Source organism: Opisthocomus hoazin, chromosome Z (assembly GCF_030867145.1).
Source record: "Opisthocomus hoazin isolate bOpiHoa1 chromosome Z, bOpiHoa1.hap1, whole genome shotgun sequence".
Taxonomy (NCBI): Eukaryota; Metazoa; Chordata; class Aves; order Opisthocomiformes; family Opisthocomidae; genus Opisthocomus; species Opisthocomus hoazin.
In genome coordinates, this window is record NC_134454.1 from 66492528 (window position 1) to 66512402 (window position 19875).

The 19875-nt window shown below is 41.8% G+C and overlaps 1 protein-coding gene across 6 annotated transcripts in view; it reads left to right on the forward strand.

Annotated features, from left to right (window-relative positions):
• Positions 1–5: 5 nt before the first annotated feature.
• LOC104337807 (E3 ubiquitin-protein ligase TRIM23) overlaps positions 6–19875 on the forward strand; it is a 72159-nt gene continuing 52289 nt past the window's right edge. For 2 of the 6 annotated variants that reach the window (XM_075411822.1, XM_075411823.1), the window contains exon 1: positions 291–436. In XM_075411822.1, the coding sequence (XP_075267937.1) occupies positions 335–436 (102 nt within the window). In that variant the 5' untranslated portion in view covers positions 291–334. Of the gene's footprint in view, positions 102–290; positions 437–644; positions 799–1320; positions 1484–13796; positions 13919–14796; positions 15076–15697; positions 15881–16400; positions 16617–18216; positions 18352–19875 lie in introns of those variants that run through there. The other 4 variants (XM_075411821.1, XM_075411820.1, XM_009943794.2 and 1 more) reach the window with 4 other exon arrangements.

Below are 19875 nucleotides of genomic sequence, written 5' to 3' on the forward strand. Positions count from 1 at the left end.
GAACCCGGAAACAGCTGTCCCAGAATGCAACGCGGCGCCGTGGCGGCATGGCGTGCGAAACTACAACCCCCAGAACGCACCGCCGGCGGGAGGGGAGAGGGGTGAGTCCTGCGGGGCGCTCCGGGGGGGGGAGGGGCCACCGCCCTCTCCTTTGCATGCTGGGATATGTAGTCCTCCAGAAGCCACGGAGTGGGGGAGCAGCTGTGCAGACCGACACTGTGCGGCGGCGGGGGAGCGCATGCGCCTGAGGGGCGGGGCGGTGCCTGAGGGACGGGGCGGTTGCCGGCTCCTGGCTGCTTCCGGCCGGTGGCCGCGCTGCTCCGCCCTCCCTAAAATGGCGGCCATGGGTGTAAACAAGGTCGGGGCTGGTGCCGGGTTGGATGGAAGCCGGGGGCCTGGCAGTAGCGGCCGCGGTCCGGCTGGTGCCGCAGTGAAGGTGAGACGGGCTGCCCGTCCGTCCGGCGGCAGGGCGGCCTGCGGCGGCTGGGGTTGCGCCGTCGCTGCCTCAGCTGAGGGAAGGGGGAGCGCGGGGTCTGCGGGGCGGACGGCAGGCGGGCAGGCGGGCGTCCCCTGAGGTGGCGGAGGCCGTTTCCCCGCCTCGTCTGCGCGGAGCCGCGCTTCCGCGGGGTGCCTGGGAGCGGCCTCCGGTCGGGAGGGCTCCGTGTGAGGGACGGGGTGAAAGCCTGGAAGCGGGGAGCTGCCTCGGAGAAAGCCTGGCGCCGGGGCTCCCTGGGCTGGTTAGCTGGCGCTGTTGCCTTATGGGTTGTCGGGTGTTTGGGTTTTTTTTCCTAAATGACGGTCAGTTTTGCTTTTTATTAACGGGTAAGGTCTCCTAGTCCGCTGCTGTTTGTTCGTGCTGTCTCGATGCCACCTTTGTAGCTTCATGACCGGCTAGCTTGGTGTGGCTGACCTTCGTATGTTTATCAACTGTGAATGGAAACCTTTTCCACCGGCTGATAGTCTGCTTCGGCAGGGTCTTGCCCTCCGTTTCCTTCTGCGAGGACTTTTCAGCTTACTTAGTTGTGCTGCTTGACCAGCAATCTTTCCTTGTGGCAGTGGGTTAAATGAAAATGGGCAAGAGCTAGTGGTGATCAGGTGGGATGCTGAAGAGTTAAAATGTTCTGTTTGTATCTATTTATTTATTTTACAAATATCATTCATATGATTGTTATTTGTGTGTACGAAGCAAAAATAATTACTCAGCTTGTCTGCTGTGGTTGCAAGAACTTCTGCAAAATAAACCATGTCATGTGCCTTACTGTATGAAGTTTTGCTTTTTTATGAGCTCAAAACCGAATATGGTCTCTCTTTAACTCATAGGTTCTTGAGTGTGGAGTCTGTGAAGATGTATTTTCTTTGCAAGGGGACAAAGTTCCCCGGCTGCTTTTGTGTGGCCATACTGTCTGCCATGACTGTCTTACCCGGCTTCCCCTGCATGGCAGAGCAGTTCGTTGTCCTTTTGATCGACAAGTTACTGAACTAGGTAAGAAAACATAAGTCTAAAGTTCTTAAAATCTGTCAGCCGAGGATATCTACAATGTAATGCTAGATACAGATTCCTAGTGCTGATTAGCAATAATATTTTCAAGCAATGAATGTGCAGTGTTCCTTTTCATTCAAAGAAGATCATAGCACTGTTAAGCGCTGGCAAAATACGTGTCTTGGAGGAAGAAACTCAAGATTTTATCTTGTTGCACCTGGGCTTGCAAGCTTTATACCTTTTTTGTACGCCTACATTTACAAAGGGACTACTTTATTTTACATTAGTGTCTAAGGGTTCCTGAGTGTGTATGAGTTTCCTGTTGTCCTAAGCACTAAACCATGCAATTAAATAGGTAGTTTCTTTGACAAACAAATTAGTCTGGATTCAGTTTGAAGTGATATAGAGGGAAATACCAGTGACAGCCAACCTGTTTTTGAAATGTAGAGTAATTCTGTATATGCGATAACTGATAGCAGCAGGCTATGAAGAAGAATTTCCATATTGTAGGAGTGTCTGCAGACAGTATTTGAAAGGATAAGATACAGCTTTTATCCAGCAGTGGGAGTTTTTGTACTGGGCAAAAGATGGCACATGCTTATAATTCCTTCAGAAAAGGAATCGCCTATTTAGCATAGGGTTACAGAGGAGATGAGTTATGAATAGCATTTGGACTGAGGAGAACTTGTTAATAGAACTGACTCCAGCAGTTCTAAATAGCACAGAGGAAAAAAGCTGTTGGAAGAAGAATCCTCGGAGAAAATGATCTCTAATCTGGTAATCCGTGAAAAAGATGTTTAAGTATCAAATTTTGTCGAATGAAAATTTGCTTTGAAGTAGGAGAATCTGCTAGATTGGAGACCAAACTGAGAAGAATATTAAGGCACTCTGTGGGATGCTTTCATGGAAGTAGGAGTCAGGAAGAGAAATATCAGTCTTGTATGAAAGATGGCTTTGTTTTCTGGGGGAGTGGAGGTGGGGAGTGTGTGCGTCATGACTGACTGCCAATCTAGAAGATGTGGTTAGAAGAGTCACAGTTTATTTTACTTCTTGTCTATGACTGTACAGCTGCACAACGTTTCTTAAAGTATGCTTTTAAGGGGGAGAATGTTAAAGCACAAGACTCAGTCCTGCTGTTGTGAAACATTTCTTTCCAAGGCCACTGCCTGTATCTTGTAAAATCAGCATTTTTATTATGATAGGGAACTTGTCACTTCTTAGTTTTTGTTGTACATTTTTTTTTACCCAGGCACCTGAAAGTATCCTATCATTTTGGTTTTTGTGGCTTTCAGGTTTAACAAAAATGAAGCTTTATAGAAACATTTAAAGTATTTTCATCTTGCATGATACTGAGGAACTTCTGATGAAATATAGTGAAATGTTATTAAACTTCCAAGGCTCCTACAGAAAGGAAAAGCGAAGAGAAGCTTCGGCTTTTGTGTCTAGGATAGTAAACTTGCATCGTGCTGGCTAGTAATAGAAAGTAGAATGATATGCTGTGGCCAGTAGTTGCTCAAAAAACTGATGGGTCGAAAATTTTAGCAAAACAGCATGAAAGTAAAAATACTTCTGTGAATAAAAATATTCTGCCTGGTGATTTGGGGCAAAAGGGGATCGTAGCCACTTTTAGTCTTACTAGTTCTGTAAGAACTGTGCTAAGAAATATTATTGTTTCCAGCATGTAAAAGAAGGGTGGTTTCTGGAGTGCAGCTTGTCAGGGCCCCTCTGTGAAGCTTCTGTGTGTTTGTTGTCCTGCTCTAATGACCGGCAGTTACTGCTGTTCGTTAAATCTGCTGCACTTGTTGTGTTTCCTTCTGAGAGCTCAGGAGTGGGCCTGGGAGGGAGGCATGGTGACGCTGGGCCCGGGGAACTTCTTATCCTTCCCTCCCCTCCATCTGAGGGCATGTGAGAAAGCAAGCTCCATTTTCACCCTTTTCTGCAATTGCCATTCTGCAATTTAATGGAGTAGTCTCAGGAAGCTGTTCAGTACTTAAATCTAGATCATAGAATTGCTGCCAAGAGAAAGTTCTGTTGAAAGAAAGAGCCATATAATCAAGGCATAAAGTCACCTGTGTTAAACAGTTCCTTAATCAGTAACTGTGGATTTTACGGATGTTTTTAGTTGACCATTTAAGTATAGAGTTCAGCAGATAAACTTACTTGTTTTCCTTTGTTCTTGTTACTAAATCACTTAATTCTATATTCATTGAAGTTTCTCCAAGGAACCTTGGGAAGTTTTTGAAATAGTTACTCGGAGATCTATGTATCTATAGATATAGATATATTTTCTTCCTTTTGAAGTGGGCATTTGGTTTAAACTTACTGGCCTGTGTCTTCTATATACATAACTGTATGGGAAGGCAGAGTTGGAAATATTTTGTCAATCCGGATTTCTGGAAATAGAGAGTCTGCAAGTTGAAAACTAACAACACATTGTTTACATGCTTAGCAAAATATTCTAATAGTTCACAAAGTCCTTCTATGAGAGAAAATATTTAGTAATGCACTGGTAGGACTAAAGCCTGCCCAAACCATATTACTTTGCAGAGTAGACCAAATGCAAATTTTTGGAGGGTTTTTTGAGAGTTCTGTAATGAAGTCGCCTCTGTTTAATCTTCTAGGGGAAAATTTTAAATGAGTATGTACATAGAATCATAGAACGGTTTGGATTGGCAGGGACCTTAAATACTGTCTCGTTCCAACCTCCCTGCCATGGCCAGGGACACCTTGCACCAGACCAGTGTGCTCAGAGCCCCATCCAACCTGGCCTTGAACACTGCCAGGGAGAGGGTAGCCACAGCTTCTCTGGGCAACCTGTGCCAGTGCCTCACCACCCTCATAGTGAAGAATTTCTTCCCTATATCTAATCTAAATCTACCCTCTTTCAGTTTAAAGCCATTACCCCTTGTCCTGTCACTACAGGCCCTGCTATAAAGTCCCTCTCCAGCTTTCCTATAAGGCCCTTCAGGTACTGGAAGGCCGCAATAAGGTCTCCCCACAGCCTTCTGTTCTCCAGGATGAACAGCCTCAACTCTCTCAGCCTTTCCTCATAGGAGAGGTGTTCCATCCCCCTGATGATTTTTGTGGCCCTCCTCTGGACCCGCTCCAACAGGTCCATGTCTTTCCTGTGCTGAGGGCTCTAAAGCCCTCGTGTTGAAGGTATATGAGCTGTCTAGTGGCTATCTTCAACTGCATTAGCATTCTTTAACCAAAAAGATATAATGGACAAGCTTCTTCAATGTTAAAAATTTCGAAGCCTTATATGCCAGAGATTATGTTGACTCAGGCAATATATATGGGGGAGGGGGGGAAATCTGAAATTATCTTCATAGAAGAAGGACTACTCTTAAAGCCTTTTCCTTAAAGTATCATGATTTGGGAGAAGAGGTGAATAATTTCTTTCAAACTGCTTTTGCTCTGCTTCCTGCATTGGATTAGTGTTTGGGTTTTTATTGTTTTTTGTCTTTAAATACATGGACCAGGAAACTGTTGAGAAGGATGTGCTTATATAACAGCTTTGGAGGCTCCAGCTTTTAACTTCAGCTGAGCAGCTGTGCTACAGAAGCCTCTAACAGTTTATAGCTCAGGTGAACTTTCCCTACTGTCATCACATTACAGGTCTGAAACTATTTTCTGTCATTAGAACTTGTTGAACTGATGTGTGCAGCTGTTGGCACCCTTCATGGAATCCACCCCATTGGTATTGTTTACATTTATATATTCTTTTGCTAGCGTTTGAGTGCTAAGATAAAATTTCAGAACATTGTGCAAGAAAATGTGACTGTAACATAACATGCTTTCAGCTTTGTTTACACATTTAGACAAGTTACTCCTTTATTACTTGCATTATAAATAATTCTTTGGCAGACAAGCTTCATGCTTTTGAAATGGCATTTTTATTGTTGTCTGGGGTCAGTCTTAATATCATCACTCTGTCACGATCTCATTCCTTGCTGACACACTTCCTGCAATTAATGTCTTGCTCTCCTTTTGAGGAGACAGTCAGATTGTGTAGTGGTTTTATAATGAGCACAAGCATCCCTTGTAGGCACAAAGATGAGATCACTAGACTCTTTTACATTTGTGACTAAAGCAGAATTTGAGCTAAAGTCGAAGAGATTAAATAGATATATTTACACAACTCATTTTTAGTGTTTTTAAATATAAAATAAATGATCAGATGTGTTGAAGATGTGTATGTTGTGTAGTATTTTTATTAGGATAAAGTTTAGATTTAGTGTAAAAAGAAGTGGCTTTTTCTCAAATACATAAAATTTATGGTAGATACCAGTGAAATGAGGCATGACTTTGTGTATGGTAATGCATGTTATATAGGGTGCTTACTGGTTATAAATTCTGTTTTAGTAGATTAATAGCTGATAGGTAAGCTTTTCCTGTTTTTCCATCTGTGTCCAAAATTGACAGTGCACTGACAATGTATAACATGTATTAGCAAATCTCTAGGACATACAATGAAAAGGAAGACTGTAAAAGCAGTGTAACTTTTTTCTCCTGACAGCTGTAAGTTATGGACTGGAAAATAAACACAGAATAGCTAGAGGTGTATCTTTTCTGATTTCTGTTGGTTACATTTTGGCAAATTAGTTCCGCTTTGCCTTTTCTGGCTTGGCTTTCTATTCATGCTAGACATGGAACTAACATGATTAAAATCAGATACGAGAATGTGAACCGAGGCAAGTACTTCTTAGTTCATTTTTTTTAATAAACACATTAAAACCTGTGAAAGGAAATACTTCTGTAAGAAACTCTATAATGATTGAAGAGCTTCTTCCTCTCTCAACCTTATCCAGTGTTTGCTGGAAGGCTAAGACAGTGTTTGCTTAAAGGCTAATTTGCTGTACTCTGTTTTATAAGTAGGTTTATCCCTTTGATGTGTGTACATCCATATATGCTCTGCTATTAATGGCTATCTGGATTAGTGCAAATCTGTAAATGTGGGTCCACGTTAGCATCAGCAGTCATGATATTGGTGTGTTGTTAATGTATTTTATATACTGTAGTAACTGAAGGTTGTGCACAGTTAGTTTGCTGCGGGACAGTGCTGTTCAAAACACTGTAGAAGAGAAGTGTCTAGCCACTTTTCTGTGCTTTGCTTTCTGGGAGTTAGTGTCTAGAAATCTGTCTAGAGACAGTGTCAGCAAATCTGGACTCCGTTTACAGACTGCTTTGACATAATGTAAATTCTAAAAGTGGTTATTGTGCTTTGTATTTCTTCAGCTTGTAAGAAGAGGTGACTCTTCCTTGCTCTGTGTTATGAAAAACACTATAATTGTGCTAGGAGTGCTAGAGCTGAAAAATACCTAAGCTCTGAGGTCGAGAATGTATCAAGGTGGATAGAGGACTGTTCCAGTGCTGAGTGTAATTGCAGAGGACAAGAACATAACTTCTGTAAACTCCTTCAAGATCTACGGCAAAGAAAAATTAAAATACTTCTTTTTTTGTTTGGAATTTATTTTGTGGAGTGCACTGAGCTAAGATTGGGTGTTGCTAATGCTGTCTGTACTAGAGAAGGCTTCCACCGTGGAACTGGTAACTGCAGAGAGCACTGATGTGCCTTTGCTTTATACCTACCTTCAAAGTTACGAACCTGTACCTTGACAAGTCCATTTTCAGAAACAGCAGATTTGTTAAAAAGAGTGGTCTTTACTGGTAAGCATTTTTTTAAATAGATAGTATTGGTTTGTACCAGTTGAGGGTGTTGGAGGTGAGAATAGCTTATGTATGTTCCCATTTATAGCTATAGAAAAACATTATTCATCTGTTTATTTGTTCTCTGAATTCTGCCCTTTGTCTGTGAGGCATATAACTTCAATTTTGAGTTTGACTGCTGAGAATATTATGGTCAGTAGTTTAAACTGTTGGGAAAGATGCTGAAGAAAGACAGTTTCATGTAGTAAAACTGGAAGCTACAGAAAACAGTAAGGTATACAGTGTAGATGTTCTGGTTCCAGTTCATGTCCCTCTTGGTAGGTACCATAACATTGTTGCCCTCACTCTGGCCAGATGCTGCCTGCACCTCATGAAGCTATTTGTTCTCCTCCCCTTGATGGGAAAACAGTTGGCATATGAACATTGCAGTCTTCCACGTAATTGTGTGGAGCCATGTAATGCAGCTCTGCTCTTTGCAATAGTACTGCAGGAAAAATGTTGTCAGGTAGTAAAGCACTTGCATGTATTTCAAACATGTTTTGAAGTCTTAAGATTGAAAGCCAGTCTCATTTTCCTGTTTCATAGGTCTTGAAGTAAAAGAGAATGTTGTGGTTTAATCCTGGTCAGCTCCACACAGCCACTCACTCCCCTGCAGTGGGGCAGGGGAGAGAATCAGAAGCGTAAAAGTGGGTTGAGATAAAGATAGTTTAAGAGGTAAAACAAAAGGTGTGCACACAAGCAAAGCAAAATAAGGAATTAATTTGCTCTTTCTGTTGACAGACAGGTGTTCAGCCATTTCCAGGAAAGCAGGGCTCCATCACCTGTAGTGGTTACTTGGGAAGACAAGCACCATAGCTCTGAACGTTTCCTCCCACCCCTTTCTTCCTTCTTCACTCCAGCTTTTATTGCTGAGCATGATGTTATATGGTATGGGATATCACTGGGGTCAGCTGTCCTGGCTGTGTCCCCTCCCAGCTTCTTGTGCACCCCCAGCCTACTCCCTGATGGGACAGCATGAGAAACAGAGAAAGGCCTCAATGCCGTGTAAGCACTGCTCAGCAGTTGCTAAAATGCGGGTGTGTTGTTATCACTGTTCTGGTCACAAGTCCAAAACATAGCCCCATACCAGCTACTGTGAAGGAAATTAACTCAATCCTAGCGAAAACCAGTACAGAGAATAATTCTTAACAAGCTGCAGATAGGAGAACTTGCATTTGTTTTTTGGGTGTTGGTTTTTTTTTTTGCTTTTGTGTACACTTTCTTACAAACAATATTGTAACACATCTAGCTCTTAAAAGCACTGTCTTTTATGCAGTAACTGTATTTGAACAATGTTTGTGTAATTCTACATGGAGTCTTTATAACAGTGTATACTCTGTGTGCTGCAACTTCAGACTGCTGTGGGAGCTGGAGATCCATATTCTTAGAACCATGAAAATGCTGATTCTGGCTATGTGTACAAAGCTGACAAGCAGTGAAACATGAGTATTTGGGGTGGGTACTTTGTTTTGCTAGTTCTTATAACTGACTGGTAGTCATAGTCTGTCTGTTCATTTGGAACAGTACTGTGACTCTAATGACACATCAAAATCTGTGGAGTGTTTGATAAATCTCAGTATTGAAGAAGGAAGAATTAACGTCTGTATAGGATCAGTGAGATGACATCTGAATTCCAGAACGACGCAGAGGGCATATGCCTACCAGACCACCACAAGGCAGCATAATTTAGGAGATGTGAAACAACACTCAGGAGAACCAGACAACTCAAGTAACCTGGCCTTTCAGAAAATGCGTGGGATACAGTTTCTGTGAGTTCATGTCAGATGCAGACTTCTGTCAGTCACCAGATACGTGGACTGAAAATGTCAAGAGTTTTTAGGCATCATCTGGAGCCAGCCTTAGGCTGTAGTTGCTGTTGTGCTAGTCTTTGCATCTGGATTGTAAGCACCAGCCCAACTTCTCTGTGGATCTAGCATTGTTTTCTAAAACTGTTTTTCCAGATCATGCTTGAAGAAAAGCATAAATTACATAGAGCAGTTACTTGAATGTAATAAAGAACTATAGTATGTATTAATTTTTTTACAGTGAATAGCAGAAGTTCACTGCAAGTTTGGCTTATTCTTAGGTGAGTGTGTTTGCATGAAGTACAAAACAAATATTTGAATTACAAAAGCAGTGTGCATATGCAGTTTTGTCCAGATAGTGGTGTCCCACACTCTAAAAAGTAACTGCAGCAACCTTTTCTTGTCTTAAAAACACAGTTCAAAAGTTCCATCATAAAATAGATGACTCAATTTCAGGTCCTACAGAGTCTGTTTAAATACAAGGTGGTGTTTCCAGACACCTTCTTAGCTATGTAAATGTACATCTGTTACTACCCTGGGCACTACTGGTAATGTTGTGCCTTCTATCATTCTACTCAAAGCTAGCAAACCCCCTCCTATTTCTTTTCGTGAAGCTAGTAGCTGCTGTACACTTGTGTAAACATCTTACGAAGAGATGAGGGCAATGTTAATATGATGAAACTAATGTCCACATCTTGCCTTCTTTTGAGCACACCAAAGAAGTGCTCTGTCAGTATTCAGCAGTAATCTTGGATATAATTAATTTCTTGAGCTTGTCTTCATTCTCAGTTATGTTTTTTCAAGAGCTGGTAAAAATAATGTTACAAGATCATAGGTGTTCAAGGGTTAACTCTGATATATGTTAGGAAAACCGGATGTTTGGAGGTTTAATGAGGATTGGTTTACATATGTGTTCTACCAATTTTGGGGAACTGATTGTAATAAAATCCCTGTGACAACAGCAGAAGAGCTCATCATAGCATTGAGACTGGAGGAAGACGACATGTGTTTCATTACTTGTCCCTTCCAAATTAGGAATTGTTAGCAAATAGTTTTACTGTCTACCTGGATTGGCATGTATTGATACTATATATGAACAGCCTTGTTAGTGTTAAACTGATTCGAAACTGTACAGTAATAAGGATTTAATTTGGACAGTAAACAACTTCAAAGTTGATCTGCTCCTGATTTTAAGGAAGAAAAGAAAAAAAAAATCTTGAACCTACCCACAGAAGTGACACTTGTTCTGGGAATTCGTACTGAATTCAACACTAAACTCCATTAAAAACACCTCTGTTCTCAGATAGTCCATCTGTAACTGGTAGTTCCTGGTTTCTAAAAGTATGTAGTTGTGATTCAGCAAAATAGTCAGCCTATTGCAGTTAATAACATACAACTTTCTACATGTTGTATGTTGAGGAGAACCTCAGATTCTGTGTACTTAGTCCTTGAAATGGCTAGCATCTCATGTGAGGCATGCCTGATAGCATTCTACTAAAATATGTTGTTTTTTTTTCTTTCATATATTAAAAAACTCTGCTGAGATGAAGTCGCTAGGTGCTTTCTGCATCAGATGTAAATGACTTCTTGAGTCATGTCTTAAGAGTGCAGGAGCATACAATTCCAAAGTGTTGGAAGTCAAGCAAGCAGGGCAGAAGGCCAGCTTGGCTGAGTAGGGGTCTTGTTCTAGAACTTAGGCGGAAAAGGAAAGTGTACAGACATTGGAAGCAAGGACAGACGACATGGGCGGACTACAGAGATACTGTTCACCACTGTAGGGAGAAAATTCGTGGCCAAAGCTTGATTAAAGTTCAATCTTGCCATCACTCTGAAGAACAATGAAAAGGGCTTTTTAAAATATTTTGACAGCAAAAGGAGAATCGGAGATAACATTGGTCTGTTGCTTGATGTGGTTGGTCACCTCACAGATAGGGACATAGACAAAGCAGAGCTATATAATCCTGAGGTAATCCTCCGCCGATGAGAGGCAGAGGGCAGCCCCGCAGAAAGAGATCTGGTGGTCTGGGTTGGTGGCAAGGAGTCAGCAGTGTGCCCTGGCAGCCAAAAAGGCCAACCATGTCTTGGGGTGCATCAAGCACGGCACAGCCAGCCGGTCAAGGGAGGTGATTGGCCCACTCTGCTCTGCAGTGGTGCAGCCCCACCTCAAGCACTGTGTGCAGTTTTGGGTGCCTCGGTATTAGCAGGACATCACGCAGTTTGAGCGTGTACACAGGAGGGCAACCGAGATGGTGAAAGATCTCAAGGACAAGACTTAGGAGCAGCAGCGGAGGTCACTTGGCTTGCTCAGCTTGGAGTGGAGAAGGCTGAGAGGTGACCTCATCACAGCCTGCAACTTCCTCATGGGAGGCAGCGGAGGGGGAGCTGCTGATCTCTCTCTGGTGACCAGTGATGGGACACAAGGAGATGGAATGAAGCTGTGTCAGGTGAAGTCAGATTCAGCATTAGGAAAAGGTTCTTCACTGAGAGGGTGGTTGGTCACTGGAACAGGCTCCCCAGGGCAGTGGCCATGTCACCAAGCCTGTCAGAGTTCAAGGCGCATCTGGACAACACTCTTAGTCATATGGTTTGGTTTTAGGTAGTCCTGCAAGGAGCAGGGAGTTGGACTCAATAATCCTTAGAGGTCCCTTACAACTTACATTCTGTGATTCACAGAATCACAGAAAGGTAGAGTTTGGAAGGGACATCTGTGGGTCATCTAGTCCAACCCCCTGCCGAAGCAGGGTCACCTACATCAGGCTGCACAGAACCGCGTTCAGGTGGGTCTTGAATATCTCCAGAGAAGGAGACTCCACAACCTCCCTAGGCAGCCTGTTCCAGTGCTCCATCACCTTCAGAAGGAAGAAGTTCTTGCTCATGTTCAGATGGAACTTCCTGTGCTTCAGTTTGTGCCCATTGCCCCTTGTCCTGTCACTGGGCACTACTGAAAAGAGTTTGGCCCCATCCTCCTGACACCCACCCTTCAGATATTTGTAAGCATATATTAGGTCCCCTCTCAGCCTTCTCTTCTTCAGGCTGAACAAGCTCAGCTCCCTCAGCCTCTCCTCATAGGAGAGATGCTCCAGTCCCCTCATCATCCTCGTAGCCCTCTGCTGGACTCTCTCCAGTAGCTCCTCATCTTTCTTGAAGTGGGGAGCCCAGAACTGGACAGACTACTCCAGATGGGGCCTCACTAGGGCAGAGTAGAGGGGGGAGGAGAACCTCCCTCGACCTACTGTCCACACTCCTCCTAATGCACCCCAGGATTCCATTGGCTTTCTTGACAGCCAGGGCACACCTGGGAAGAGAATGAGAGAAGAAAATAAGCCAACCAGCTGGAGGGCGGCTTTGCAGAAAAGGACCTGGGGGTCCTGCTTTACCTGGTTTGCTGTTGTGGCAAAGGAGACTAATGGACTAATCAGGAGTGTTGCCAGCAAGTCCAGAGTGGTGATTCTTCCCCTGTCCTCAGCACTGTTGAGGCCACACCTGAAGTACAGTGTCCAGTTTTGGGCTCCCCAGTAGAAGAGACATATGGAGCTACTGGAGCAAAAGGCCAGTAAGATAATGAAGGGACTGGAGCATTTCTCATGTGAGGAAAGGCTGAGAGTTATTTTACAAATATCTGAAGGGAGGGTGTAAGACGACAAGAGCTGGGCTTTTTTCAGTGTGTATAGTGACAGAACTAGAGGCGGTGTGGACAAACAGAAACATAGAGAGTTCTATCTGCACATAAGCAAACACTTTTTGACTGTGAGGATAACCAAGCTCTGGCACAGGTTGCCAAGACAGATGGTGGAATCTGCCTCCTTGGAGATTTTCAAAAGTTGCCTGGGCATGGTCCTGGGCATGCAACTCTAGGGGACCCTGCTTGGGCAGGGGTACTGGGCAAGGTGATGTCCAGAGGTCCCTTCCAACCTCAACCATTCTGTGATTCTGTAATGATGAAAAAGTAATGATGCAGTGCTCAAAGGTGATGCTTCATCTCTAGAGGCATGTTTACCTTGCAACAGAGAAAATATCTTTAAATTTATGATAGTGATGCTGAAAAAAGTCAAAGGATGATAATTCCTTGGAGAAGCAATCACTATGGTTCTTATATGCTACATGGTCTATGCAGGTAGTCACAGGGATGTAATTCTGATTTTGCGTCTCATCACATTGCTTCATGTTAATATCTGCAAAATGAGGGTGATACAGGAGTAGACATGGACTTCTGCTTTGCTCTAGGGAGTATGAGATACCATCTGTTTTGCCGCACCAAATAGTGTTATATGTGGGTCTTTCTGGATAGTGTTTTAACTCTTATTCAGGTTTTTACTGGACTGAGATCTGCAATAGGTGTTGTGATTCAGGGAACATGAGGTTTGTCAGTGTGAGTTCTTCACAGCTTCTGTTAGTACGGTAGAAATGTTCACTGTATGTAGTTATGCAAAATACTACTTTTAATGACACACATTAGAGTTTGTGTTCCTTATAGTCCTTAGTTGTTATTTATTGTTGGTTATTTTGCAAGTGTTTTTACTGAGTTTTTGTAAATTTTTAATAATCTTGGCATCTTTTAAGTAGGGAAAATCTGCATAAATATTAAATAGTTCCATGATGGAAGGAAGGAGGGAAGAGGACGGAAAGGTAGTGTGAGCGTACATAGCAGTAGTTGTATCTCACTCTAGTCAATATCACTGTACTTAATGTGCTCTTAATATTTGTCAGAATCTCAGCTGTGGTTTGTGGAACTTCTCATGATGGTATTTGCTTGAGGTTTTTCTTCCTTTTCTCCCCTTCATTAAACTCTTCCTCAAAAATAGGAGATTCTGGTGTCTGGGGCTTGAAAAAGAATTTTGCTTTGTTGGAACTCTTGGAACGGTTGCAGAATGGACCTGCTGGGCAGTGTGGGACAGCAGAAGAAGCCATTGGTCTATCTGGAGAGGTACTGAGTTTTAAAAAACCAAAGAAGTTTGTTACACTGGCTTAAAGTTATCTCTAGATAGAAGAAAAAAAAGGAAAGTCAGTTCTTTGCCAAGTGTAATTTCGTTAATAATGCTGTTGTTTTCTTTCAGTTCTAGTATTAAGGCTTCAACTAATTGCTTCATGATTAAATGCTAATATGTACTGACTAAGGCAGAAAAAAAAAAGTTATTGCCAAGCATCCATACTCTTTTCCACATTTTTAGGCTTTAAAGATTTTTAGAAAAGGTTACTTATTTGGCTATTTTACTTATAGTGATTTAAAGACAGTTTTATAAAACTTCTAAGAAACTCTTCCTAAGGACTTCAGCTCTTCTTCCTGAATAGTTGCGTTTTATCACTACATTGTGTGACTTCATTATCAAAACCAGCTGCTTTAATCATTTCAGTATTAACAACTGATACACAAAAATTATCGTCCAGTGCCATTCTAGGAATGGTAACTGTCCTAAGTGCCTGTTTGTCCATTGGTGTTTTGTCTGTCTGTAACTTTATAATTCTTTTTTTCTGTAGTGACTGCTTTGGAGGATAATGACTGGAGCCTGAATTACTTTAGCCTTCAAACCTTTACAGCTTCCACTGAAGTTCAGATTTGTAAAATCACTGAACATCTGTAGAATAATTTATTAGAATTGACTGTAAAGGAAACTGACTTTTATTTTTTAAAAAATTGAGAACTTAAAATCAAGTTTTCAAAGTAGTCTAAATATTTATTAGCATGTAACTCATAAGGAAGGTCTGTTGTCAGGCTTATATTGGTGGCAGGTCTTCTGATTTTCCTCTGTTATTGGGATTACATGTTAACAACTTCAGTTTTGTCTTTGTTTTTTTTTTTGTTAGAGTATCATTCGTTGTGATGAAGATGAAGCCCACATTGCATCTGTATATTGCACTGTTTGTGCCACTCACCTGTGCGCAGACTGTTCCCAACTTACTCATTCTACAAAGACACTAGCAAAACACAGGCGTGTGCCTCTTGCTGATAAGCCTCATGAGAAGACCATGTGCTCCCAACACCAAGTGCATGCTATTGAGTTTGTTTGTTTAGAAGAGGGCTGTCAGGCGAGTCCTCTTATGTGTTGTGTCTGCAAAGAATACGGGAAGCATCAAGGTCATAAGGTACTGCTAATAATCTGCTTCTAGTTGTGCTATGGGTGGCTTGCATAATTATTTATGCAATTAAAGTACAAAATATTATCAAGAAAAGAGGATATATTCTTGATATGTCTTTATAGAAGTAACTTCATACTGTTCTTTCATTTCCCTTCATTTCAGATAACTGCTGTGGTAAAATTGCAAGAAATACCCAGTATTTCTAAGGCCACAGTAGGTGGTTATATATTAAAATGGACAGTCCTTTTATCTGATGCTTTTATGACTTCTCACAGCATTGAGTCACCAGTTCTGAAAGCTGTTTTCACCATGCAAACGCTGGGTTCACCCAGCCTGGTGCAGTCTAACTACCCTTCTTTTTTTGTAATTGATTATGGTGAACAGGCAAATCTGTATGTTTACTTGTGTAATTGCTAGATGCCTATCTTAGTCTCAGCATAATCTGTAACTCCTGATAGCATTTTAAATTGCAAGATGGTTTTAAATTCTTACTTGTCTTTACTATTTATATGTGTGTGTATATATAGATGTATACATACACATATATATTAAATATGTACTAAAATAGAAAATATTATTAGGGAAGATATTTATGATTAATCTTTTATTTGTTACTTTTAATTAATAGCATTCTGTCTTGGAACCAGAAGCAAACCAGATTCGTGCATCCATTTTAGACATGGCCCACTGTATAAGAACTTTCACAGAAGAAATCTCAGATTATTCCAGAAAATTAGTTGGAATTGTTCAGCATATAGAAGGAGGAGAACAAATAGTTGAAGATGGAGTTGGAATGGCCCACACTGAACATGTATGCCTTTTTTTTCCCCCCCCCCGATAACCAAGATAAGGATTTTCTTTGAAAATTATAAATTGATTTTATAAGACGAGACTTTAAGTTTTTATCTCTACCAAGTCAGTATTGAGGCTTAAGCCAGCAGTTACAGGGAAACTTGTAGTTCATTACAATGCTTTTGGGCTACATGAAAATAGGGAGGCAGCAGGGAAAGCTGTATAACTGCTAGTACAACATTGAATTACTGTGACAGTTTGCATCTGTTCTCAGGTGCTGTGATACTACTGTGGCTTTTTTCCCTGGTCATTTTTAGTGAGGTGTGTATACATACTAATTAGCTACTTGGTTATTGATGTTACTGCTTGGAGAATCTTGGTCTTGGGGCTGATAAGAGTTTCTGTATAACGGGAACTTGAACTGTGATGTAGCCAAGCAGATGTGAACATAAGTTAGAAACTGGAATAAAATGAAAAATGTACTTGTGGAATCAGCTGGTGTCCTTAATGCTCTGGTTCTCCTGAATACAACACTGTAGGTACCAGGGACTGCAGAGAACGCTCGCTCATGTGTCCGAGCCTATTTTTCTGATCTTCATGAAACCCTTTGTCGTCAGGAGGAGATGGCTCTTAGTGTTGTTGATGCTCACGTGAGAGAGAAGTTGATTTGGCTTAGGCAACAGCAAGAAGACATGACCATCCTCTTGTCACAGGTTTCAACAGCTTGCCTTCATTGTGAAAAGACTTTACAACAGGTAGGTTGGCAAAGTGAGGTGTAACATACAGCAAGAAATGTGGAACTGCAAATTAAGTTTAGGATACACAGGAAAAAAGTTAGATGGTACTCTGCATTTTTATTCCTTTAAAATGTTAAAACAATAATGATACAACATGAGATTGAAGTATTCATTACAAGGGGGTGTTAGACAAGGATAATCAGTACAAAAGCATCAAGTCCTGCAGTTGCTGGAAATCCTGTGACATGATTCTCTTGTCTGGAGTAATTTCTGGTTATTTGTGAGGTTAGTGGGAGGAAGAGATGAAACTGAAGCAAAAAACCTACAAGATTTGGGAAGCATTTTACAGTTGCAATTACCAGTATAAGCATTTGAAGATAGTTGCCATATGAGGCTGGTAGGAAAAATGTTTTTGGACTAAGGAACTTTCTGTAGCACTTGAAATATGGGTAATTCAACATATTAAATGTGTGGAGAAAGTGGCTGTATGAGAGTATCTGGTGGCTCCATTATTCACTTAATTTTGTGATAGCAAAAAGTAAATAGTGTGTGTAGCGAACAGTAATCTGTGTGAGAAGTTACTTCATGAGCATGTTATGGTTACCTAGTCAGAGCTACTTTTAACTATGTGAATGTGGTGGGTGGATATTGATCTTTCTGTATTAAGTGTGTTGCTGTATGCTGTGAAGCAGCTGCTCTGTTCACCCTGCTGGAATGATATATGAATGATATAAACAGTCTTTATATATTTGTCATGATTCAGCCCAGCAGCCGGCAACTAGGACCAGACATCCACTTGCTCACTCCTTCCTCCCACAGTGGGATGGGGAGGACAGTGGACAAAAAGTAAAACTCATGGGTTGAGATAAAGACAGTTTAATAAGACAACAAAGGAAGGAATAATAATAATAGTAATAAAAAATATGTGAAACAAGTAATACACTATACAATTTTTGTCACTGCCTGGTGACTGATTGTGTAGCCAGTCCCTGGGCAGCGATTGCAGAGCTCGCTGAACTCACAGAACTTGCCAAACTCATGATAAGAAGTTCCTGCCCTCTGGCCAACCCCTGTTTATATACTGAGCGTGCCGTCCATGGTGCAGAATATTTCCACTGGCCAGCTTGGTGAGTTGCCTGGCTGTGCTCCCTCCCAGCTCCTGCACACCTGCTCATTAGCTGAACATAGGAAATTGAAAAAAGTCCTTGACTTCTTAGCAACGACTGAAAACATCAGTGGATTATTAACATTCTTCTACTAAATCCCAAACAGAGCAGCTACTGGGAGTAAAATTACCTCTATCCCAGCTGAAACCAGGAAAATATTACATGACTGTCTCTTATAATTTATATTCTTATTCCTGTAGGACTAAGAGAGGTTAAAGAAAAAGTTTTTTAAAACTGCAGAACTATTTAGTATCTATTAATACTGAGGAAGAATGGAAGGCCTTCCACATTTGTATTGCAATTTTGAATAGATCTATCTTGTAAATACGAGTTTTGTTAACTAGAGGATTTCTATTTAAAATGCTTTATTTCTAGCCATCATATTTACATCATGTTTGGTTATTTTAAGTTATTAAAGGAAAGACATGCTTTTGTTCTTTTTGTCTGTTTAGGATGACTGCAGAGTAGTGTTGGCCAAACAGGAAATTACAAGGTTGCTAGAGACATTACAGAAACAGCAGCAGCAGTTTACAGAACTTGCAGATCATGTACAGTTGGATGCTAGCATACCTGTCACTTTTACAAAGGTATTCTTAATCACATTAATACATAGCTATCTATTTTATGAAATCCCAAGTGTAATTTTAAAGAAAGCAGGAATAATACATGTTCATTGTGATGCTGTCTTTGTTGCAGAAAATTGGGGCAGTTCAACAGAAGTTAGAGCCACAGTGTCTTATGAGGGCCATCTGGTATTTGAGCAGCAGAACCACTATGCTGTTGTAATTAGTGTGAGAAAAATTAATTTGACTACATCAGTAGCTTTTTTTGAACATTAGATGCTTTCTTTTAAATATTTCAGATAGTATTTATGGATTCTAGAAATACCTTTCTTTGGAAACATCTTTGATTTGTTGTACATGCTGCTTGGACCAGGAATCTGCCCCTTGTTTTTCCATGTCTTTTTGGCTTTTTCATGACGACAGCATAACTTCTGCAGGATGTTTATTATTTTATTTCCTGAAAACTGCACACCTATTTTTAAATGCAATAATGCTATTATAACTTTCAGTTTATAATATTAAAAATAATGTATTTCTTTCAGTTTGTTAAATGAAAATTTGTCTTACAGGTTTTTTGTATTCACTGGTAGTTACAGAATCACAGAATCACAGAATAGTAGGGTTTGGAAGGGACCTCTGTGGGTCATCTAGTCCAACCCTCCTGCTGAAGCAGGCTCACCTACAGCAGGCTGCAGAGGACCTTGTCGAGGCGGGTCTTGAATATCTCCAGAGAAGGAGACTCCACAACCTCCCTGGGCAGCCTGTTCCAGTGCTCCGTCACCCTCAGAAGGAAGAAGTTCTTCCTCATGTTCAGACGGAACTTCCTGTGCCTCAGTTTGTGCCCATTGCCCCTTGTCCTGTCGCTGGGCACCACTGAAAAGAGCTTGGCCCCATCCTCCTGACACCCACCCTTCAGATATTTATAAGCATTTATTAGGTCCCCTCTCAGCCTTCTCTTCTTCAGGCTGAACAAGCCCAGCTCCCTCAGCCTCTCCTCGTAGGGGAGATGTTCCAGTCCCCTCATCATCCTTGTAGCCCTCCGCTGGACTCTCTCCAGTAGCTCTTCATCTTTCTTGAAGTGGGGAGCCCAGAACTGGACAGACTACTCCAGATGGGGCCTCACTAGGGCAGTGTAGAGGGGAAGGAGAACCTCCCTTGTCCTGCTGGCCACACTCTTCTTGATGCACCCCAGGATTCCATTGGCTTTCTTGGCAGCCAGGGCACACTGCTGGCTCATGGTTAACCTGTCGTCCACCAGGACGCCCAGGTCCCTCTCCGCAGAGCTGCACTCCAGCAGGTCCACCCCAAGCCTGTACTGATGGATGGGGTTGTTCCTCCCCAGGTGCAGGACCCTGCACTTGCCTTTGTAGAACCTCATCAGGTTCCTCTCTGCCCAACTTTCCAGCCTATCCAGGTCACGCTGAATGGCAGCACAGCCTTCCGGTGTGTCTACCACACCTCCGAGTTTGGTGTCATCAGCAAACTTGCTGAGGGTACATTCTAACTCTTCATCCAGGTCGTTGATGAAGAAGTTAAACAAGGCTGGGC